Raw genomic sequence first — 25,618 nt, 5'->3', positions numbered from 1 at the left:
GCCGAACATCCACAGCTTGCAAACAAAGTGTAAGTGCAGTTGCTAAAAACATAGAAACAGAAATTTCCAACTAACATTTGAACATCATGCAGTTGTATTGTCTGAAATATCTACACCATGTGGAGTCACAGCTCCATGGATGAACAGCTTGTAACAAATACCTGCAATGGCCAGCTAAAAATATTGCTGAAAATCTATACATGCACTAATATATACTTATATATACACACAAACATACCTATACTAATACAAATAGATTTCTTCAATGATTATCAGCAGTAAAATGTTGAAGCATAGACTTAAATTCAGATTAATATTCAGCAGTTGTACCATTATTCAATCAAGAAATGTTGCATAAAATCAAGGTTTGTAAATTAAGACCTATACCAGCCATCACATAGAAAAATGGAGAAAGCATTTGTACCTCAGATCTGTAAACATTGAAAGAAACAATTGTGCATAACAAATTTACCTGGTTCACTTAACAAACTATAAAATGGACATATTGCATTACACTGAATCCTTTCAATTCAGGCTTCCAGACATGGGTTAGTGAACCGACTGTACCTGCAAATTACAGACTGCATTGCAGCATATTGTTACTAACATTTTGAAAAAGAAACGTGATGTTATTTTTACAGCATAGGAATGTGGAAGACTTGAGTCTTAAATACAATTGTTTAAGCATCCAAGATGAGAACTCTGTAAAATTAGAAAATAGGGGGCATTACAATCAGATGTGAAGTATGCCAACACAGAAACAGCAAAATCAGACATGCATCCATCTCGGTTCACAAATATTAACCAGCACTAGTTAAGAGAAAACAATCACAAGAAACAACACTGTAATGAACATAAAACTCTTATTCAACATCATCTAACTTTCCAGGAATGCCCTGCACAGAAGTGATTAGAGCAGATTAATGGTACAGTCCATGCCTGATTTTTGCTTCATGCACAAAAGCGTACAAATGTGCAGACTCCATCACAGTCATGCGGATGTACGGGGTGTTCCACAACTGTCGTGCAGATTTTCCGCTGTGTATTTTTCAACAGCCATGCTAATAACAACATAGTCTGCAACAGTTCTGACATTTTCTGTAACTGTTCTGTAGATTACTGTACATTTCAAACCAGGGCTTCTGCTAAGGCTAAATTCTTTGGGGTCCCAGGGACCCCTTCTTCAGATTTTTAAGGGGTCCCTGTTCTTCGCCCAAATTTGAAGGGGACCTCCGAACTTTTAATGCGTACTGTACGCAGTTTTTTGCGTAAGCAGAAGCCCTGCAAACCTATGCAAATTGCTGCACATTCTATAACAGTCCTGCAGACAACGCACCACCCAGTCCTGTGAACAAAAGCACTGCACTTTCCTTCACTGATGGTCAAAAAGTATCAAAGTATCTTACCAAGTCACAAAGTATCTTTCTAAGAAACTATTCTGGCCAAGTATATCAAACGGCTTAATTTTTGTTAAGACCAAGATGTTCTACGATTTTAATTTTAAGCATGCTACACTAATGATTAATATCAGTTACAAAGATTTACTGCTGACTTTAGATCATAAATATTATGATGCAGGAAGTCTAAGAATCGTCTCTTTTTTTTTTATTTCTTGGGTATTCTTTCCAGCATGAAGGAATCAGTCAACAGTTCAGAAGCTGAAGGTCGTTGGGTTTGATCCCTGGAAAATATAAATGTGGTCTTTAGAAAATGACTGACAGGAGTTGTCATAAGATGAAAAACCTTCATGTTAATTTGTGTACATAAATTGTCTCAACCACATATGGCTACACTTGGATTTTTGCATGCTATGCTTCACTAGGCAAATTTGGTGACTTTTTTCCTCCCTGTAATTAAGCCACATTTAGAATGTTTCTTAAAATCTTTGCTGACCTGGTGAGACATCGTTCAGTAAAACTGATGGCTTCGAGTGAGAACCTATTTGGAAGTTTTGGCACTGGTTTATCTGAGCCAATGGCAAAGATGGCAGCCATAGGATTCATTTCAGCCCTAAGGAGAAAAGAATCATCCAGGAGATTAATCTAGCACCATATGCCAGTTTGAGAAATAATCAAATGATGACATGGTCAATAACAAGGAATTCAGAATGGGCAGTCTCACAAACCGTATATATATGTGGCCAAAAGGAAATAATTTTATGCTATCCACAATGTCATCTTCAGATAATAATAAGTCTTACAATATTTTAACAGTGGAAATATACCAAGGTATTTATGTAAAGTGACCTATGAAGTGATATTTGTAATAATCTGTCAGCAAAGCCATTATCATGATCTACACATTACAGCTATGATATATTAACGGAAAATTGCATGTTCTGGCACCCTGATACTATTGCTGAGAGGTAAAAACTCACCAAGGTGGTTTCCTGGTGGCCATTTCAAAAACAGTGCATCCAATGCTCCTAGGAAAACAAATTGGTTAATTTGCCAACACTTATATGCATTTGTGGTTAAATTATAAGAAGTTAAGAGGTAACTTTGCAGTGCAGTTTTAGAATAATATATGCACATCTTCATGCATTACAGTCACTTATGGCCAAGTTCCTTACACATCATCGTAAACACATCATGTCGATCTGGCTTACCATATATCAGACTTCTTCCCATGTCCAGATTCATTAACCACTTCAGGTGCCATCCAGTATGGTGTTCCCTTCATCGATCGAAGGATCTGGGTCTGAGAAAGACTTAGATTGATGCACAGACGTTTTGCACAGCCAAAGTCAATGAGCTTGATGACACCATTGGGCATGAGCATGACATTGCCTCCCTTGATGTCCCTGGATGCAACATTGTTAAATACATTTCATTCAAATTGTTTCTCATTACGACATATGGTATTTTATACACCTTTTTTGACATAAGTTGCCTCAGCTATAAACACAATCTCCCTGCTGCTGCTTATGTATTATAAATCCATGTAAAAACAGATAATTTTTTGCTGTCAGAGATTTTATTCATGCATTATCCTCTGAACTCTACATGTCTGCTGTAAGCAGTCCTGGAGGTTCTGCATGCTGTATATAAATGAGGTGCATGTTGGCATGTAAAACATTTACACCAGTAAGGATAAGCAGATGCTATTCACCTGTGGATGACATCATTGCTATGAAGATACTCGACACCCTGCAGTATCTGTCGTGTGTACCTACGAAACACAGCTTCATCTAAGGCACCAAACCTAGCCAAGATGCTGGCTATAGAGCCTCCAGGAACAAACTGCATAAAGATGCTCACAATGTTGTCCTCAAAACTTGTGCCGAGGTACCTAATATAATGAAAATATATATGACAGAGCATTTAAAGTGTTAGATGTTTTACATTCATTCACAAATAATTTCATTTCAAACTTGTTTAAAAGTTTTTATATGTAGATCCTCTTATGCAGAGCATAAAATCTTACAAAGATCCATATCTGTGTCTCTCCCCAAACTGGTACCACAGCCTGTGTGAACAGACTACTCAACTGTTTGAATGGTTACTGGAGCCTTTGTTTCTGATTTTCAGTTGCCAGTGCCCTCTTGGGCTCAGACTGACTCAACAAGTTCATCAAGATGACCATACCTCACTTCTGAATCATTTCTTGGCTCAATGTATGGTTTGGGGGATATCAGTTATAAAATGGATTTACAACAGGACTGAGTCACATCGTTAACACAATAGATCCAGATTGCAATTATTAGTTTAGTTTATTCCTTGTTGCTACTCTGAGGAACATAGGGTCGCGATGAACTGATCTTATTTAATAGCATTTCCAGTTAAACCGATTTGGTGAAGGAAACCACTACTGACCCAACAATATTGGTGTGGCTGAGAGTCTTCAGTAGCTCCACCTCCTCCTGCACCTTTTCATACTCAAATTCAGCTTTGCATCGGTCTGTTGTTGTCAACTCAATCTGCTTTACAGCAATCAGCTCTCCTTCATTGGTCAGTCCACACCAGACCTGCATCACAAAACATTCTTAATATTCTATGTGTAAGGACCTGAAGATTTGCATTCTTTCATGATCATGGCTTTACACAACTGTTGGAAGTTAATTATCTGTATTTTTCAGGGTGGTTCCAAATCCATTTCCATCAACTCACTGTGCCAAAAGCTCCTTTGCCCAGAACATTGCCTTTTTTCCACTGAATTGTCTCCTCTGTGCTATCTGTTGTGGAGGCACTACTGCTTCTGCTTCCACGTCGACCACTTAGGCGACTGCACATTGTCTGAAGAACAGTTGTAAAGCATTTAAAATGTCATCACTCAGACAAAAAATGGTAAAAGCACTTCTCCTTGTCAAACAGTGGAAAATGCTAATATGCAATAATTACCTTAACTAGGGAACATTAAAGTGCAAACCTCCCAAAAGGCAGTAACATTTTTTAGTTTACCATTACCTCTCTAGTTCTGTGGAGTTATGAGAGAAAATATTCCCTCAGTTCTCTAAGGATTTCCACAACACCAAGCTATGAATATCTACAAACATTTGGTTTTCAGATTACTAAGAAAGTTTGCAGACCAAGTTAATGTTACCTCAGAAACAGCCGTGTTCACTAGAGCATTGTGAGTAATGTCTCCTGCAAGAGCTTCCACCACATCCTCATAGCCACCCTGGGCACCGATAGCTACATTTGGATCCTCGATGCCTTTGGCCTGTTTAAGGAGTAACAGAAAATTTTATTTTACAAATAGCCTACCTGCCATTGAATGTGTGTTTACAGGAAGTGATGCTTGGAGTTAACCATTTTTACCATAAAATTCCAAGCCCAAGTAATGCTCAGGGTTAACCAGTTGTACCATAAAATTCTCAGTTTGAGTAATGATCAGGTGTGTGGCCAAGGGGCTTAACTAAGTTTCTCTCTCTCTGTCCATTTCTCTCAATATCCCCCTTCCATTCCCTTACACAATAACCTATCTTTCTCCCCTCAGTGTGTCATCTGAGCACCTTTGTCTTTTGGCCAGCCAGTTCCTGGGTGTTGCCTGCAGATGCCTTCTTAAGCTCTTGAAATTTCCCTCTGCTTCGAGCATTTCCTGCTGAATGAAGGTCTAATCAAAGGCACCCTATCTTGGGCTGATGCCACTTTCACCACACGGTGACTATCTGATGTGACCACAGGCTCACGGAGATGGGGGCTGCCTCCTGCATGGAGTTCCATATGGCGGAAACTGTTCATCACCTGCACCAAAATGAAATAAAAGCAGCAGTGAGTGAATGCAAATTAAGGATCAACATGTATTAAATTCTGAAATGGTCTTCCCTAAATCTTAACACAATGCTCTCTTGCAAACACTGTGCAAACTGTACCAATGCATAAGTATTTTACACATGTGCACACACTCATCTCATTCTCTCACACATACATCTCTTGCTACAGATATTTATGAAAATTAAGGAATTATTATTATCATAAATGAAGTGGCTCAATTTTGATGTCTATACAATGGGAAAAAAAAAACTCATGAGAAAAACAAACTCTAATACTGACTTTGATGAGCTGCTTGGCCTCTTCCTCCACAGTCCACAAGGATTGAATCTCATTTCTGTCTGCCTGAGCATTAGTTACTCCTTTACCCTTTGTTCCTATATGGAATTGATTCATATTTGTTTAAGAGCATGATGTGAGATAAGTCTTTCTTCTTCTTCAATACCTCCACCAGGTGTCTTGGGTTCATCCTCTGGAGAATTTTCTCGATGAGCATAGAAAGGTGAGTCTTTGTTTTGTGACTTCAGCTTGGCAAGCAGACGATGGTCTCCTTCAGTGAAAGTGACAGCTCCAGACCTCAAGGTAGAAGTTGACTTTAGAGTAGAAGACATTGAGGTACTTGTGGCACTGAGAATCTCATCTATGGCGATGTTTATTTCTTCCTCATCTTTTTTTGACTCTGAAAACTTGCGTTCTTTCTTTACCTTGTTTTCTGTGCTGTCCTCATTAAAAATTATATGAGTGTTTTCTGGATCTCTCTCAAAATTTTGTTTTGCACACACATCCATGGTAGATGCTGATTCTAGTAAATTCAAACCAGAATTGTTCAATTTTCTTGTCTGTAAATCCATCTCAGGCCCACAACTAGAACTGTCATTTCCACCCTTAGTGTAGGGTAAAGCAGAGTCTTTCTTTTCCTGCACTGCTCCTTCCAGCAACTGACTAAGCTGTCCTTCTTTCAGACAATGATCAAACCTAGCAATTGCTTCACACACTCCAGACAATGAGGGAATTTCTGGAATAGGCGTGAGTTTTCCCAGTAACATATCTTTTGTGGTGATGTCTCTTATATGCTCTAAATCAGCGAGTTCATCATTCAACACTGCACTGACTTTAGCACCATTATCTTCAGCATCACTGCTTGTGGACCTGACACCATTGTTCTGTGGCCTGGCATTGCTGTTCATCAGAGTCATGTCTAAATTCATGGGTGGAAATCCGTCGTTGAGCATGACAGGTATGGTCACATCTGCTTTACCTCCTTCACCCTTTACTTCTCTAAAGCGTGGTGATGTGGACACCTGTCCCTGCCTGACATCAAGGTATTCACACACTTTGTCATCATCTGCAACTGATTCTGTGTCGTCAGAATCCTCGAAATCAGATGAGCTGTAATGGATGCTAGAAGCTGCATGTATGTCAGAGGTGTCTACACAAGGAGTTGCCAGGTGCCACCCAATGCCAGATATCAATGCTACATCACCCTTGGTAGCTACTTCTGCCAAATTGTCTTCTGTGTCTTCCTGTTTGTCTGCCTGCTTTTTGGTTCTTCTCTTTCCTGATCGAGCTCTTCCTATGGTCTTTCCACTGCGAGGACGAGACTCTACACCTTCGCTTGCTTTTCCTTCTCTGCTCTTTCTTCCTCGTCGACCTGCAGAAGCTTGGCGAGAGGAACCAGACACAGGTCTCTTCTCTCTTCCTCTCTTGGTGCTTCTGGATGGTTTTCCCTTTTTTCCTTTACAAAGGCCAGCATCTTTGCTTGGTTTTTCGGCCATAGTTACATGCCTTGGACAATTATCTTTGACAGACTGGCACACTGGCAGGTGCTCAAAGGGGTTAACGATGACAGGTGTGCTCTTGAAAACTGCAGGGTCACTGGGACATCTGAGAGCAGCAGCAGCCCTGGAGTCAATCTTTCCAAAAGTGATCTTCACTAGAGGTTCAATATCATGCTCATTTTTATCATCTTTCTGCACTTCAGCCTGGTTCTTGGAGATCTTATCTTCAGGCACTGCCTTGGACAGAAAAGAATGTTCTGATTTTTTTGTAGGTGCCATCTTGGATTGTGTGCCATGGGAGTAGTCTGAATTTACTAGGGATGCTTGTGGTCTGCATATTGCACCGTCAGCAGTATTGGTGGTCTTGTGAGCAGGCGGATCAGCTGATGCAGCTTTTGCAAGGTTAGCCTGTCTGGAACTTGGTTCTCCTTGACTGGCACTTGTCTTTCTTCCAGAAGTGATTTCTGATGACATCTGAGTATCTTTCATCAAGATAGTTCCCTGTGAACTGCTTGGGGTAACAGTTCTCCTGCTTCCAGGTTCTGTACACATACTACCTTGTGAATTTTTTGTAATATTTTTGCTTTTTGCACTTGAGGGCCCTAAAGAGCTTCCCTTCATGACATCCCTTTCTACTTTGTTCGTGTTTTTTTCAGTTAGAGCTGTTACACAGGCTGATGATGATGTAGCCAATGATGAAGCCTTTGAAGATGCCAAATCTGATGAAACTTTCTGGCTAGGTTCAGGACAACTGGTTTGACACAAATTAGTGGGAGGTATCTTGGCATTCTTGCACTCGGAAGAAGCTGGGCTCCTTGAATTACCCTCTAAACCTCTTGCTAATGTTGCACGGGTGTTTGCAGAACAGTACTTTGCACCTCCTGCTGTAACACCATCTTTTTTCTGCGTGCTTTCAGATGTTTTACATCTTGCAGTCACTTCAGCAGGTTTCTTTTCAGCTGAGGGAGCAGGCATATGTGAGGATAGATTTTCTGATGAGGGTGATTTTGTCTGTAAAGATGATGCTATGTTTGATTCTGAGGTAGATTCAAAGGATGAAAGCAATATTGCAGAAGAAACTGGCCTGGGCACTGATGAATGAGAGACAGAAGAAACAATGTTGCTGCTCTTGCTGGCAGACTTTATGGTATCTGAACAGGTTTTGGGTGATGTACTGGTTGAAGCAGTTTCCTTAATCTTGTTGCTAACTTTCTTACTCACATCTTTGTTAAAATGCTTCATACTCTTTGAAACAGCACTCGATGGAGTCAAAGATGAGTATGATGATGAAATACCAGATCTTGAAAATACACCCGGTTTAGAATAGTCATTGGTTTTTGAACCAACACTGGGTTTTGATGTGTCACAAACTTTAGAACCACCAGTTTCTTTTCTTTCACTGTTCTTAGGATAAGTTTCAGAAACACAGGGACCAGGTACATTTTGTATTAAGGATACAACATCACCAGATGAAGGTTTGACAGTCACATCCTTTCTCTCTCTGACAGCAGCACCAGCCTCCACTGACCCAACACCAGATCCCAAGACAATCTGGGATGAATCAGCAGTGTCATCTTCAAGTTTCTTATCCAGATTTTTTATTTGCTTCTGCAAGCAAACTGTTTCAGATGTTGAAGACATAGAACTCACATTTTGAAAAGAGTCTCGCATAATAACCAGCTGGCCTTTGCCAGAGAATGGGGCTCCTTGAGCGGTACTGCTGTTTTGCATACTCTTAACAACAGTGTTTGCTACATTCGATTTGTGCCCCAGTCTCTGCAGCAACATTTCCTATGCTCCAGCTCCTCTTAATTCTCTCCTTGTCTTGTGAAACTTCCAGCTCTGAAGGGCCACCATGTTTCTCAACATCCCCTCTCTGACCTCTAGTCTTTAAACTCTGGCTGCGAACAACCCCTGTAGAGCAAGAATTTTTTGAGATTGCTAAAGGTTTCACCACATTCTGCTGTACTTAGGAAGCCTGATCCTAAAACAGTGTCACTTGCAGAGCACTTCATGCCTTTTTCTGCAGCATCAGCCCCTTTACAATCTTTCTGGCTCTTTGGGCTGATGTTAGCATTCCTGACTGAAGACTGACCAGCCAAACCTTTTGTTTCACCAAGGTTCACAAGTGATGGATCACTTCTACGGTTTTGGTGGATTCCAGAGCGAGCTCCCAAAGAAGCAGCCTTCTCCCTGAGAGTTAAGTGACAAGAGATGGGTCGCTGGCTCGATGGGACATGTGGCCAGAAAAACCAAGGTCTCGAGGAGACAGGGAAGATGAGGAAAGACTGCTGCAGCTTGACGCAGGGTCACTTCCAGAGGACCCTACAACAATGTCAGAAGGTCGGCTTTCAGCCAAAATGAATTCTTCCTTAAGCAGAGAGCGTGAACGAAATAGCTCCATGGGGTTGGCCAAAACCATCCGAATTTTGTTGTCATCATCATCATCAGATCTTGGAGATGGCTCCTGTCAGAAAGAAAAATACAAACCATAGGTTAGCATGTGCCAACAGGGTTAGTCTATCCCAGGTCTAGTGTCAATATCGACTGTTTGTCAAGTACCAGTAACAAAATGCAAATTACCAAAACAAAAATCATTTTTTTAACATCAGCAGGCCACAAAATATCCAAGCCTATAGAAACTTATGAGGACAAAATAGCTGCAATAGCTAATAAGATAATTCACTGAAATTTACAAACAATTATGATGACAAGTTAAAATCTTAATCACACCAGTGAAATGAGACATAAGGGTAAAAATATTAAATGAAAGAGCATATTACAGTGATATCTAATTGCTGTATGACAAAACATTTCACCCATCTCTTGGGTATGTGACAAAATCAAACAACATTCTGGTTCCAAAGGCTGCACTGCTCGCTTACCTTGGAAGACAATGAGTCATCATCTTTCATGGCCTTAGCCAGGGCCCCCTCTACAGCAATGAATGATCCCTGTGTCAAGAAGGTGGGTGTGGGAGGCAGTATCCTAGACGAGTTAGGAGGCAATGGAATTATCTGGACTGGCATTGTGGAACCTTGGGAGTTAGTGACATCTGCAATGAAAGCAACAAAGAAAACATAACACCAGTCTGTATATAAGTGTCAAGACCTAAGAACCAACATAGTACAGTGACTGCTAACCTCATAATTTAGTGGCAAAAGCTGTTTTGGGAAAACCTGACAATTAAAATTTGCATCTCATATTCACTCACTTCTCTCATAAGACAGCACATTTGTGGGATTTCTGGGACTGTTTCCTTCAGGGATCATTGGTGGAATGTTGACGCACATTGTGGTGTCCCGATCAAGTGGTGTACGTAACTGGGACATACGCTCAGTGCTTGTTCCTCCCATTTCACAGCTCTCCCCATCACCAGTCGACACTGAGCGCCCTGATAAATTTTTTTTTTTTACTTTCATACAAAATAAGTGATTAGAAAAAATGGAACAATAAGTCCAATAAAATGAATGACAACATTTGTCATTTGTTAATAAGGGTGCTCTCTGTCTGCTTCACATTGATCTGATGTGATTAACATCAGGTGCAGGAAATGACCTGTTAATCTCTTAAAGATTATACTTAACAATCACCAGAACTTCAACTTAAATAGGAAATTCTGGCTGGTCAGAAGAAAATGTCTAAAAGAATTTTGATAACAAATCTAGAAATGTAAGAGTTGTAATTTTTTGCTAAAAGTAATGTCAACTTCAAAAATCTGGAATTTTACCTGATGATATCAAACAGGATTATTATTTTGAATGCTTATTATACTTCATCATGAATAAATTGCCATGTTAATGGATAAATTCATTGTATCATTGAGATGACATGGTTGTTCTTAAGATGCCACCAGGATCACCTACCTCGTCTGCTGATGATATTGTCGGCAGAAACTGCCAGATCACCAATGCTGGTGGTGGAAACTGGATCAGACCCGTTCGTCTGTGTGAGACAGGCCTCCTAAAAATGGCAACCTTTGTGTCACAAGATAAATTTTGAACATAGCATTTTATATGTCAACATATTCTTAAGAAGATAATCGATTACTGACCGGTTACTTTAGTCACTTTTCTTAAAATCTGCTGAATGGTTTTTATCTACATCTCGACACTGTCACAAACCTGATTTCAAGGCTTGCTGGTGGCCAATAGAGATAGGACAATCATCTCACTTTAGAGCTTGTCTGTTATTTAGGATGTCTTCAATAAAATATTTACAATTGCAATAAGAAGAGGAAAAACACATTGCAGTAATTCCATACTTAAGGGTCAACACAAGAGCCTGTTACTAAACCAGTAAGAGCTACAAAACAAAATTTTGAGAGTAAATTCTCTTTCTTTGAGACTTAACACATGAAATTACCATAGGAGATATACACTAGCTCTTTAACTATTGAAAGTTGTCTCCCTGACCTCATGTCTTTACTTCCCTCTGCCTGAGGCAATATGACCAGGTGAAATGACTAGTGACTTCCTCCACCCATCCACTATTGAAACTTTTAAATATGCTCTGAAAACACCTCTTCCTTGAGCATTACTCCTAACAACAATCCACAGACGCTACTCCTTTTTCAACCCCCACCTTTTCCGATTATTGCTATTTCACCGGGTGAGTGATAATTAACTCACTGCTAGGGAGACAGCTTTCAATGGTTAAAGAGCCAGTGTACCTCTTTATCTCCTATGGTCATGTCATCTGGTACAGTCAAGGAAGAAATAAAATTATCATATCACTAACATACATGTTCATGTCGATGGCACTGAAGTTGTCTCTTGTGTTGTCATCCATCTTTTCAGAAGTGGAAAGTGGTGTTGAACCACTTAGCCTCCCAGCTCTTACTGGCCCTGAAATCATTTAACACCTCTTAAGCTTTTATTTCAAAATTCAAAAAGAACCAACATCAAGTGGATTCTTCATTCCTGTATTATCATGATTGATATAAAGTGAAGCACACATGACAGGGTGTGTAATACATGAGCATACAGGACAAGATACATGATATACAAGATACATATTGGGCAGTCAGAGTGTCGTGCCGTTAAAACATCAAATACTACTTCCTGCGGCTGGATTCCAAAGATTTATTTATTCCTAGCTAGACTTAAAGAAACATTATATATTTTTAATGTAATGATTTTTGTTCCTCTTTTAGACTACATGCATTCTTAGTTCTCTGTGATGTTCACATTCTGTCCACATTAAACCAGCGACTGCAGAACACACCTCTTCTGCTCTGTGACCTTTGTCCAGCATATTTCTCCCATCTTCAAGTGACCTTCGTAAATCCTCAGCTGCATTCCTGCTTCCTGCAGGAGGTGACTCTGGGGACTGGCAGCCTGCTGGTGATGGGGATTGCTTTGAAATCTGTGGCAGGATAGAAGGCATCTTGGTTCGCACTGTGCCAAGTGGCCGCGTGCTCTCTCGACTAACACAGAAAAGTTCATTGATAAGACACTCAAGTACTCCAAAGGCATTTTTATTGTCTGAAACTTAAGTTGCTGACAAGAAAATGGCCACTGAATGTCTCACTGCTTTCTTCTCTTTTTCGCCCCTTAGCTTTAGCAGTCAATCAAAAACGTCATTAAAAATATTCTGTGGATATACAATTTGCTGGACAGCATTGATGATAACCATCACAGAATGGCTAGCTTCTCACCTGTACACTGGAGTTGGTGTATATTTTCCATTCTCAATGTCTTGAAGTGTTTGCTGCTCAGCTCGTCTGCCTTTGGTCATTGCTCGTGATAGACTGTCCTAAATTTAGACAAGCTACAAAGAAAAGACCCCTTGGGGTAAAATGCATTCAGCATGACAAATAATTACTTGTGAGTGTCTGAATTGCTATCTGAAATTCATTTTTTAATTGGTTTAAAACTGGTGGTTTGGTTTCTGTTTGGCTAAGGAGGACAGATATAGGCTCCCTTCAACTCAAAACAGACCCTATCTGTGTTTATTCCGAGCATGGTTTATCAATGAGAAAATAGTTCAATGAACTAATATACTTTGAAAATTCAGTCTGTTCTTCAGTGGAGAGTCCTTCCACCCTCTCAATGTTAAAACTTACATGGTAATTGTCCTGTTCTTTGAGCTGGGTTAGAGTTGGCCACCATACCCTGTTATAAACAAAATGTTTCCAGTAATTTGAAGTTTGATTGCTTTAGGCCACTATCTCTATTATTAAAAAGACTTTCAGCCGTCTTGTTAGTCAATGATTTTTAAACCTCTCCATAGTCTTCAATCTGATCAAGAGTAAGTATGGATCTTTATGTACATCTTTATGCAGCTGTGCATGTTCATACCTCAAATCTGTTCCCTCAATCACATCTTAGCCTGCTTACCTCTCACTTGTAATATTTTGGATGCAGATAGCATAAAATTATAAACAACAGAATGAGATATAGATCATATAATGTAACTTCTCTCACCTCAAAAACAACTTCTCCTTTTCGTGCCTTATGATTTTCCTCATGCATGTATAACTTAGACTCTTCTCGACTTGTCACTCGCACTGGACCAAGTTCTGCTGGCTTGCACTTTTGCGTGGCCTCTGCCCATGCTTCTCTAAGGGTGGTCTTCATCTTGCGTGTTTTTGCCAGGTCCACAGCTGTCATCCCCCTGTCATCAGTCAACGTAATGTCAGCACCATGCTGCAGCAGAGTGACTGCTGTAAGCTGGATGGTCATTGTGTGCCTGCAGCAGAACGGAAAAGACACAAAGCGAGTCATGTATAATATCAACAGAATCCTTTAGCTCTCAATGGAAGACACAGAGAACAGCTGTAAAACATCCACTCACTGATATATGAAGAGGTGTGAGACCTGCAAAACCTCGGCAATTAACCTCTGAGCCACCGTCAAGTAACGCCAACGCAACATTAACATTGCCAAAGTGTGAAGCCCAGTGAATGGCAGCATACTGACGTTTATCAAGTTGATCTGTAACAAAAGTTCCTGTGATGTTCACCTTTGTCATGCCTCATCCAGGTTCAATCAGGTATGTACAAATATATGAGCACAATGCTTATTTTGGAATTATTATTAAAATAGGTTGTAAGTGTTAAACAGTTTACTGAGCCTGCAAGGTTCACTGACCAACATCTGAGCCACAGGTGATGAAAGCATGGACCAGTTTCTCTGCAGCTCCTGCACGCGACTGAGCTGCGTGATGGAGGCATGTCTTCCCATCGTTATCCAGCGCATGTATATTTCTATTTAAAGCATATTAAAAACTCTTTAGAGAACTTTCTCCTTCATGTTTCCTCTTTAATTTTTCTCAAGCAAATATGTTATTAGTTAATATGCTGATACATATGATACGGACTGCAGTCATTATGGAAGCCTCTTTTTTTTTTTACATGAGAATTAAAAAAAGAGATTGAGACTTTCAAACTATTTGTTCACTTAAATTACTAAAAAGTTGTGATAAATATGTTTTAAAAACAAGATAAACATAAATCCCAGTACGTACGCACGGGCCTTTATTAACAACTCTGCCACCTCCACTGGATTGTACCGCCGATTTAGCTGCACTCCCAGGCGTTCAAATAGTTGAACATCCTTGGCCACAAGCAGTAAGGGGGTCAGCCCTTCTGCATTCTGGCAGTTTATGTCCAAGGACTTGTTTACTACCTAAAATCAGACGTTTTGTGAAGCTCACTATAGACTAAATCCATTTTCTCAACTTTCAGCTGCCACAGTTCCAACAGTTCCAATCATTTACAATCAATTGAATCACTGTCATAAATACTATAAACAGATGCAGACATCCATGACCTTACAAAGCATGCACAAAATCCTCCACTAAAAAATGTGAGGCTTACCAGCAGACGCCTGATGACCTCCAAATTGCCCTGCCATGCAGCCTGAAGCAACAGCCTGTGAGTGCATTCTGTTGACCGGTTGACCCAGTCCAGAAGGATGGTTTTTGTGGCACTCGTAGCCACTTCCAGGGCCGTCTGCGCCTCATAGTTGTGAAGAGTGGGGTCTGCACCGTGTCTCAGCAAGAGCTGTATCATCTACTCAAATATAAACAGTTGTCCTGTCAAAATTTTCGTCATTTGTGTACTCATCATTATGATATCTGACAAAAAAAAAACACACACACATTTCCATAAGGTAAGGCTTGGACGGACTTGAAATACAGAATAAAGTTTGTTTTTCAAGTACATGTTTTGGAAGTGTGCACTTTCTTGTTGCCTAAGTCTCTTCAAAGTGAATCCCAAGTGATAAACTACTAAAGGCTCAATTTATGACAAATAACAATCAGATGTATCTAAACCAACATTAATTGGAATTCTCCCATTTTTCAATATTTAACTCCATGCTGCTCATGACGATTAGCAGAGACAAAACAAATTCAATATTTAATAAATAATATCCCAACAAGTTTATTTGTAATGCATGCTTTGCTTCATTTGGGCTTTGTATGAATTTTCATTAAAATTGCTTTTACATTTGTTCCTTTATAATTAAAACAGTCAGGGGAAAAAAACCTGATCCTTCAAGCTACCTTAGCATATCCTTTCTTGGCTGCCAATATGAGGGCTGTGTTGCCAGTCCGCCTGTCTTTACAGTCAACGTCCACAATGATGTCATTTCGCTGACAAAGCAACTGCTCCAGTTTGTTCAAGTCTCCATCCTGTAAGTATGCCAAAAATCTGTCTTATTATCTTATAAACACTCATAAACTAAATGCAACCAGTAATTCTGTCTGCATGTGTTCAGTGCAGTTACAAATATCTGACAATTCATGCTATAGAAAGACCCTGCATTACATTCTTTCAAAAAGCTTGAGATTCTCCAAGCAACTTCTTGTGGATGTATGTTAGATAGTGTTACAGACAGTACTCAGTGGCATTAACCATCCATCTATATTCAAATTCAAATAGCGCCCAGCACTAACCCTTGCAGCGCAAAGTAGTACTTCATCCAAATCACCAGAACTGCCCAAGATGGTGTTGGCAATGTCAAAATAGGAGGAAGATGATACACGCTGGAGGCGAGAGGCATGGGATGGTTCCCCCTGATGTGCAGCACTGGAGCTTGTCAAAATGCTGCCACTTGCAGGGGTGCTGCTGCTGTCTGTACGCATTGTCATCAAGCACAGGTAAGTCTTCTTTTATGTACTTACTGTCATCAAGTACAAATGCATCTTTCTTCATGTTCTCATTATTCTCAACCAAACATACATCTTTTGTCATCTCTGCTGACACTCTGGTAATCTTCAACAAAATCTGCAAGAAAACAGAGAATAAAATTCACACCTTTCGTATCAGGCTGGTGGAATCATGCCAAAAAAAAACCAGTTCCCAAAAATCTAAAAATATTTTACTTTAAAAATCTTGTAGATTCTGGGAGTGATAAAGAAGTAAAACTGTTGTCTTTACATGAACAAAAGAAAACTTATTTCTAAAGCACAGTGTCTTTTCTTACAGGTCCACAAATTCAGCACTGACCATGGCTGTATCAGTGCAGCAAAAACTGGACTGAGAATCATAGTGACATGTATGTATTTACTGTTTAGATGTACAGCCAGCTTTCCGCATGTTCTGATCCTTTTTAAAGATGAAGTTGTTTTGCTAAAAGAAGAATCAATGTTGTCTTAAAATATTGTTGTATATGTTATTAATTTATAATTGTAATGTCAATTACTTCTATCAGCTTAGCAAAGACTCAAAGTAACGGTTCCCCTGCATTAAGAAAAAGAATGCCCCATGCATCAGAGGGCTGTGCAAATATACACTTTTATGACATTAATTCCTAGATGGATGAAAGTGCAGCAACTGATCTCCACTCCGTGTCTGGAGTTAAGGGTTAGAGATGTACTGAGATGGGTCACTACAAGCCCAGACTGTTAGAATCCTGAAACCAGACACTAAGCTCCCTCCGTCCTGAAATAGCTGAGGTTGTCTCTAGTTTCTGCACCCATGTGTCTTCAGGCCTTTATTAACTGCGACCTGCACGTGATCTTCGTGACACTCGTTCGTCCAGCTCACACGCTTTCCGCACGTGCCACTCAGTTGATTAAAATAAAAAGAAGGTTGCTGAGAACGTTGCTCGGTGACGCCACTGCCTCTGCGAACACCCGGCTAAAACTTTGTGCAAAGGACGTTTTTTATTTATTTAATTTTTTTTTATTTTTTTGCACGGTCCGCTTTTTTCCCACTGAACCAGACGTCTTCTGGTGGCCCTGGCAGCGAATCACTCAATAGATCATGATGTAACCTTCCGCCCTTGTCACGTAATCCACAATTAACAATTAATTAATACACAATTAATTTATTTCAACGCTCGTCACAAAAGCCTGTTTACGGACAACGGTGTAAATAAAGAAGAGCAGCATGTTTTCTCCAGGGCACTCGACGCACGACTCGCATTTGAAAAGTTCGCGCTGCCCCAGGGTACCAAAAGGGGTCAAAGGGCAGTAAGGTGTGAAAAAGATTAGCAATTAGCCAACCTTCGCTGGTAGCTTCTGCCAAGTTCACGGTGCTACAACCTTTTTTTTTTTTTTTTTTAAAGTCCCTTCTGTCCCCAGCATCAGACACGGAAACAAGCCAAGCTAGTAACTAGTACATGTGTAATGATCTTGAAGGTGGTAATGATAAATCCTGTATGTGTGTGTCCATGCGTGAGAGAAATTCACAGACACACACAGACATAAACTCGGCCAACGCATTTAGAAGGAAATGGAATCAAAAAAACATCAGCCTCTCAAGGACCACGTACGTAATGTGTTGATCAACATGCCGACCTGACGAGGACACGAGGACCAAAGCACGGACCACCCCGACGGCGCTACACCACCTCGCGACAGGTATGACGGCGATAGGCTCAGGTGAGATTACACATCCGTGAGAAGCAACGACGACACTTTCAAAGTAACGTATGGCAGATAAAGGCAATGTAGATATGGCACAGTGCACTGGAAGCCCCGCAAACAGACTCAACGTCTCCTCGCTTCGAACACCGTCTGTCTGTCTGGCCAGGGGGTAGTCAGCGGCGCCGCGCGGACTGACGGCGATTCCCGACGCGGCAAAGCGGCAATGTGGTCATCTGCACCATCAATTAGTCGGTATTAAGACAATTTGGACTTTTTGTATTCTTGATGTCGTTTGACGATGAATTGTTAAGCAATGTACAGGCCTGATGAGAGGGTGAGGGGTCTGGTGTACCCGGGCGTTGCTACAAGTTTGATCCTTTAATGTCAGTTTTTTTCCTCATTTAAACCACTCACTTGTAAATAATTCTTGTGTTCAAGTGGTGGTATAGATCCTAGTGCTTTTGTCCTAATGTTTGCTTATTAATATAAAAAAAATGTCTCTCTCTCTCACACACACACAGACCCATACAGATAAAGAGAGAGCCTCCCTCCCTCGACCTTTCTTTCGGCGAGGTAGCCGTGTAACAAACATAATACTCGGGATTTCAAACAGCTCGGATATTTTACATCGACCATCGCTAATAGTCCTCCCCGGTCTAACGTGTGGAGCACAGCGGGAGGTCGGCCAGGACACCTGTGTCATGGTGCACCTGAAGTCACTCCTAGGTGGCTCCACTGTCGCAATACTGTCTTTACCCAGTTCGATAGTGCTGTTGGGAAATGAGGTCAACTATTATGGTTATTATTATTTTAGTCTTCAGGTACTCAATTGTACCAACGAGGAAAAGGTGAATAAATCTTTCCCTGCATTGACTGTTAAACGAGAGAAAAAAAAATCTCAGATAAACAGACTTATCTAAAAAACTTAAGTCTTCAAAGAAGTATCCAACTGTCCACATATCTGAGTGTTGGGTCTGAGCTGCTGATCAAAGCCAGGCAACTACTGGGGTCGTATTCATGATGCGAAGATAAGTCGTCGTCCTGGGGAAATCAAGACCTGACTTCTTTTCTATGTAGATATAAAGCGGCTCCATATCCCGTGGATGTTGCTTAACCTCTGGGGTCATAGTTACAAAAAAAAAAAAAAAAAGAGAGAGAGACAAAGATCCCGACATAAAGAAATATCCGCATTAACTACGGGGACAAAAGAATTGTCGTTATCTCCCTATGCTATCCCTGAGCAACGGCTTACCTTCACTTCATGAATACGGCCCCTGAAGGCCCGCCTTCCTATTCAGTCTGGTGCATGTCTGTGCCAGGTTTGTTACAAGTATCTCGTACTTCTGTCAGTTCTGTGTAACCTGTTCCCGTGCCGTTGAACACATGCCCAGGCGAAACTACAACTAGAAATGTAGTACAGACCTTATACGTCTAGAGCGGACATGCACTGTACTCGTATTCACATCGATACTTATTATAGTTAATATTATAATCATGTGTAATTCTACAATTAGTCTTACGCCTATAACCCTAACCAACCATCCCACCCTCCACACACACCCAGGAAGGAGTTAATTTGACATGAGATCAATAAACAGATCAATCAGGTAATCAAAGTGAATAAAACAACCAGCTAAGCAGACAGACAGACAGGCAGGCAGTCGGTAAACTTTTCGTCATCTGTAAAGTCTTTGTGATGTTAAACAATCCCACTAAACATTCGTCATTTATTTTCCTTCATAGTCTGGACCCAGCATACCTGTTGAAGCCCTTGCTAACCAAGTCGGTCGCTAAGCTAAGTATCAGACAACATACATCTCAGACCTGCTCCTTTTTCTTCTCTGGCCCCAGTGTCTGGAATTCATTGCCCCTAATGCTACTGAACGGTGAATGCATTCGAAGCTTTCAAACCTAAAGTCTCCGGTAGGTGACTTTCTCCTCCTTTTCCTACCCTGAGTACCTTTTCTCTCTCCCCACCCCCTACCTCGGTCCCTACTTAATTTGTAAATGCTCAGTCTACCCTACAGCATTGGTTTCTTATACCCTTCTTTTGTTCAAGTGCACTGAGCTCACTGCCAATCGGGAAATCACTATTGTTATCGTTGTTATTGTTGTTGTTTATTTCGATGGTCACCGCTCAGCTCCCTTTCTACTGATTATTCCGCAGTCTCCCGTCTGCGCATGCGTGCGTGTGTTTGTAATCAAGTACACTGCTCTTTCTGGTAGTGCACCAGACCTTTCGCACCACCCAAGACTAAAAGTCAGCGAGTTCCCGCGGCCGCCGTCTACCGTCCTTGGAGAAACACAAATGTGAACAGCACCAGCGAGCTTTGTTCTTTGTCCGCACCTGACCTACTTCTCTCAGCACTGACCTCGTGCATGCACTCACCTGCACGTTCACCTTACCACACACAAAGAGAAATCCGCTTACTGCCTACAAGACACGTGATACATCAGGAGTGAGCTGGGGGGACATAATATCATGAGGCGATGCTGTCTTAGCAAGTCCTGAGATGACAGGTGAGTGCTGGCCGTTTGTCGTGGAATGGTGACCCAGGTCACAACTGCACTGTGGTGGGCTTCAGTGAGTGAACTGTCACAACCAAATATTCGTATTTTAAAATGTCATGCAACAAAGGACTCTGCAGAGTAGAGTGCAATAAGGCGCTGTGCACTATAGGCGGAGGGAATTATTTACACAATAAAGCGCAATAAGTGAGATATGTATATATTATCGCAAGTGTGTGTGTGTGAACGAGAGGTCATGCGTATGTAAATGAAGTTCTTGGACAGCATCCATATGGGGCGTACAAAATTAGGCTGTTTTTTTTTTGTGTGGGGGTACCAAGTTTTGTTCTGTGTACTATAAAGAGTAAATATGCGCACAGAACTGTACTATTCTCTAAGCTGGAAGTCTGCGCAATTTTCTGACCTCGCTGCGCAAAACGTGCGTTATGCAAGTGCGTGGAGCAGACGGACAAACAAAAACACAGACACGTACATCCTTTATTTAATGACGCACAGCGAAGAACTGCATTTGCTGCTACGTTTCACGCAAAGCAGAAGTTAATTGAGAATATTGCACCTTCCTCCTCCCCAGTGCACTCACACAGTACTCTACCCGAAAGTCCCTGAGAATGTATTATTTATCTACAGCTGTGCCATAACGGTTGTGACGTCAGGTGGCCTCCATACACTCTGACCAGGCGCTACCATGAACAGTCTTGTTAACCCTTCGTTGGACAGAAAACAAGCTTCCTTCACTCCAATTATTAACAGAAAATTTCGTATCGTGTGTGTTGACATAGAGGTCAAATGACAATAACCGTTTAACTCGTGACGTCAGAGGTGTACTAGGGGGGAGGGAATGGTCAAACATGAGAGAGATACCGTCCACCAACTCCCGACGGTCGAAAGCTTACTCTAGCATATCTCCACAGCGAAAAAGCACTTGGCATTGGGTGGACAGGACCAAAAGCTGATATTCCGAGGAAAGACAAACCAGCCTATATACATAAATAATCAACAGTGACATAAAATAGATTATGAAACTTCACCGAACAACAAAAGGTCAGGCAGTTATTGCTGAATGTGAGTGCTTGGGCTATTGGCGCTCTTAACCGGATAAACATGGATGAACACTTGATCAAGTCTGCCAAAGATTTTATATAACTGTCATATAAATAAACGTTCGTCCCTACTTGGCCTTAACATTAAGTATCGCTTGGTTCTGGTCTCACAAAGCTTCTCTAAACCTTCAACCCCCAGAGCAGCAGGTTTCGCGTTAAGGGTAGGGTTTGCTTCTGTTCACTATGCCTCTGGTCTCCCTCACTGTGTTTGACTATCTTCTCTGTCTCTCTCACTGTGTTTTGACTATCTTCTTTTGACGTTTTATTTGTTTGTTTCCTTTTGACAGAAACCTCGAGACTGCCAAAGCTACGTCGGCCGTTACTGTACTTTCTCTCCGTATTACATCTTCCACATTTATACTGACCTATTTTTCTGTCCTTAACATATCCGTCCCAGCCCCACTTCTAACCTTTAAATGATAATTGAAAATAATTAAAATAACAAATCAACCAGGAAATAAAGTTTACTCAATCTACTATTTGCTACACATCTTTGCTACATCACTAACCCCTATCATTAAACCAAGAAGCAAATGCATGAAGAAAGATCTAGTATAACGGCGGAGAAACCAATACATATCAACAAATAAGGCAATAAATAAAACTAGTACCGGTATAAGCTCATCATAAATACTTCATATAATTGTCTAAACGAAAGACAACATTTAGGAGCAGCGCGATGAGAGAAAAAGTAGAGTTACCTGTACCCGAAAAGGAATGGTATTTCTAGTAAATTCGAGACAGTCTTCAATTGGTATTTTGCGTCGTCTGCCAGGCTTTCTTTGAAATGGATCTTGCTGTTTCCCAGTCTTTTTTATCATTAGCTGGCTCTCAGCGAAAACAATCCTCTACACCTTCTCTGCCAACAGATTTACTTCACTATTAATCACTGGATAAAGCCGTTGTTTAACTGTTTTCCCTCCTGTAGCACTGTGTTTGTGTGGAAGTCATAAACTGCGCCTCCGAGTTGGCCCCACTAACGAATCGCCCGGACGCAATACCTGGCCGCCATCCAAATGTCTTTGTGTGATCGAACTGAGAGGTGGCCATCGTTCCTGTCAAACAGCATCTACCATCCACTTCACCTCCTTCACCTCAGAAAAGGTTTGGGCTACTGATTTTGTTTTCACCTGAAACGGTTTCAAGTCCTTGACAAAGGAATTCGCCAGTCCTCCCTCTCCCCCCTCCACCGGACACGTCTCTCTCGCGCTCGCCACCAGGAGGTCCGCAAGGATCGCAGGCGATGTTTCGAAATGATATTCCTGGTCTGTACCTCAAGCAGCATTGTGTTGCAGTATAATTATAGGGTAGACGTCAGCCCTTTGTGTGCTGGAACTGAGAGATCATATACAAGCGATCACCTCTTGCTCTCTTCGTCCCTGTGTCACGTGAGGGATACAGAAGGGTGGAGGGAGGCAAGGAGTGGATGACATAAAGCTGAAAATCATGATCCTTATAAAAACAAAAACAAAAAATAACCCACTGTTGCTCAAGTCCAGCTTAACTGCTGGAGAACAGCTTGCTTTGTTAACAGAAACCACTCAATTATAAAGGCCCTCGTGTGGGCAGTCTGTTTGGCCCTATGGTGTCCAACTATAAAAAGGACTGCGCGTGGACACTCCGTCTGACCCTACTAATTGTCTGACGAGACTCACGTGCAGGAAATCCCTGATGCTATAGTCTCATATCACACGAACAGTCTTTCTGTGTCCTACTGTACGAACAGGCCAACAAGCCGAAGCCATGCAACTTTCACACCAGCCATCAGCAGGAGGCCGGCATGGTCGTCACGGCTTTGGAAAGGATGTGGGACCGTAAGGTGAGGAAGGGTGGAGGGTACCGTTTACCCAAGCCTGTGATGTCCTGTAACGGGATTCGAGACACATCGATGGCACCCGGCCAGGTCCACCTTTGTCACAGACCCAGAGTCTGGCCTTACAACACAGCAGATCACAGCCTTCACTGCATGGACCAAAGGAGGGAAGGGATCTTTCATATTTCATCAGGGTCGTCATGCATGAACACCTCGCCAGATTTGGGACGCGCGTCACCCTTTCCCTGCCGCCATCAAGGTGATCCCAACTCACGCTTTAGCCCAAGAATAGATTTGTTTTTAAAATGGTGCAGTTTGCCTTCCCATCCACTGAACGTGATACTAAATGGCCGGCTGGAATAAAAGTGGTGCATTGGGTCAGACTAGAATGAAACTTACACTTTTTTTTTAAATACTCGTTTTTCACAAATATCTAAAGTGTTACCTATAATATTAAATGTTTAATGGTTTTGATAAATGGTGTAAGGGATGTGTAGTTGTTAGCTCTTCACCAGAAAATATCTATTAAGAATTCTTATTTAGCATGGCTATATGCAACAGTAGCCTGGTTGCATAAATGTGTCACATAAGCCACCCCATGAAAAACATTAAAAGGACGAGAACCATAATGTTTACTAAAAGAACAGTGATTAAGAATTTCTTTTGTTCAATAAGCTCTTTGGCAGATATAAAAACAAAATATTTGCATTACCATAAAGTGAGCAACTATATATAAATATGACTACAATATACTAAAAATGAACGAATATATAGACTGCTCTCACTTAAATGAATTGCTCACTAAAATTTATCAATGCCACATAGACTTGTACATCAAAGATGAAACTTTTTCATTCATCATGAAAACACAAAATGCTTCCAGCTAATTTCAAGGAATTGTATTAGGTCTTCTAAGTAAATGTCAATATTCTTTTTAGAATTCGCACCATAAAAGCTGGCATACTATTTATTACAGTAATCCTTGTGCAAACCAATTTAGTAAAAGTGTATGTTTGTATAAATGTGGATATGCACATCACTTGTGTTTGTGTGTATATGTGTGTGTTAGTTCTATGTGTGTGTTGGTTTATGTGTGTGCAAGCATACATGCTTGAATGCAACTGCACAAATGCATATACATATATTTGCATGTAAATGGTTTTGAATAAACATATAAATAAAACCCATCTCATACTTTTTTTTAACTGAATCCATAAATCAACAAGTTATTGACAACTTAGTTTGCTTAAGAGGTAGCCAGGAACTGGGATAGGCCAACCTTGGAGACACACTGTACATGGTGAGATAAGCGACATACTTATAGCTTTTATCATCACTGCTAGTTGTTTTGATAGCCAGGAATAGGTTTCTCCAAGGTAGTAGCACATTATATCTATATTTTTAATGTTTCAAGAAAGTATGATTGATTTGTGCACTTAGCTGTATACACATAAAACATGCATCCATAAATATGCATTAATGACAGAATGCAAGCAAGGATGGTGCCATACACTCACGCATGTTCATACTTTCAAAATCACACTAAGGTGAACTACACAACTACTAACATATTAATGCAGAAACATGCACACGTACCCCAGCACATTTAGACACTGCAAGCACACATGTGCACAATACAAAAATGAACACTTAACAACAGCAGAGGCAAGCATAAATCAAAATGGCATTTATAAATTTTGTTTTTATCAATAATCTTTGTTCTACACAAAGCAAAATATTTGTGAAGCCACAATCAATGCATTATTTCTGATTCCTATCCAGCGTGAGGACCTTTATTCATTTATATTTACTTGACAAATAGATAGGTCCACTTTGTTAATACTGTAATTCTTCGATATCAAGGAAAATATAACCAGAGTTTATTCGTGTCACTGAGCTAAGGCCACTTTTAAAAAAATATGATATGTGCCCATACTTGAACTGTCTGCCCTCTACAATCGCTATATATAATATGACCTAGTTATTGATTCTTTCCTTTCTCCACATAACCTGAGCAGCACATAAACTGTCATCAAGCAAAACTAATCTATTAGTTTATTTTAATTACTTCTAACCATATCGAAGAGTTTATATATATATATGCGTGCAAATAACCACCGATATTCAAACTACTACTATAATGCTTAATAAGTTAATTTACCCACAACACTCGAGACCATCACAGAGGACAAACATTTACGATAACCGTTTAAGCAGCAGACGATGCAAACAGAGCTTATCGATAACTGATGCCCTACCTTTCTCAACTCTTGATGGGTGGATATACGAGTACGCAACATCCATCACGTACAAATCAATGTCACGCTGGGGCACGTACTGTTTACACGCAGCTTGGAAACGTAG

General features: G+C 40.7%; 1 protein-coding gene across 1 annotated transcript; it reads right to left on the bottom strand.

Moving 5' to 3' along the window:
- Positions 1 to 71: 71 nt before the first annotated feature.
- Positions 72 to 25,618, bottom strand: LOC112558956. The gene is given in 27 exon segments (XM_025229726.1): positions 72 to 1,681; positions 1,894 to 2,010; positions 2,378 to 2,425; positions 2,609 to 2,803; positions 3,112 to 3,291; positions 3,816 to 3,967; positions 4,110 to 4,235; positions 4,543 to 4,662; positions 4,955 to 5,040; positions 5,611 to 8,782; positions 9,198 to 9,458; positions 9,877 to 10,046; positions 10,206 to 10,385; positions 10,858 to 10,954; positions 11,736 to 11,771; positions 12,218 to 12,419; positions 12,651 to 12,720; positions 13,059 to 13,107; positions 13,420 to 13,668; positions 13,670 to 13,684; positions 13,790 to 13,929; positions 14,086 to 14,201; positions 14,462 to 14,622; positions 14,814 to 15,008; positions 15,503 to 15,631; positions 15,896 to 16,226; positions 25,513 to 25,618. Coding segments are annotated over 26 exon segments (6,537 nt in total). The 5' UTR covers positions 16,091 to 16,226; positions 25,513 to 25,618; the 3' UTR covers positions 72 to 1,605.

This window comes from Pomacea canaliculata, linkage group LG3 (genome assembly GCF_003073045.1).
Source record: "Pomacea canaliculata isolate SZHN2017 linkage group LG3, ASM307304v1, whole genome shotgun sequence".
Lineage (NCBI taxonomy): Eukaryota > Metazoa > Mollusca > Gastropoda > Architaenioglossa > Ampullariidae > Pomacea > Pomacea canaliculata.
Note: the sequence above shows the minus strand (reverse complement) of the source record. Positions and strands in the feature narration are given on the sequence as shown.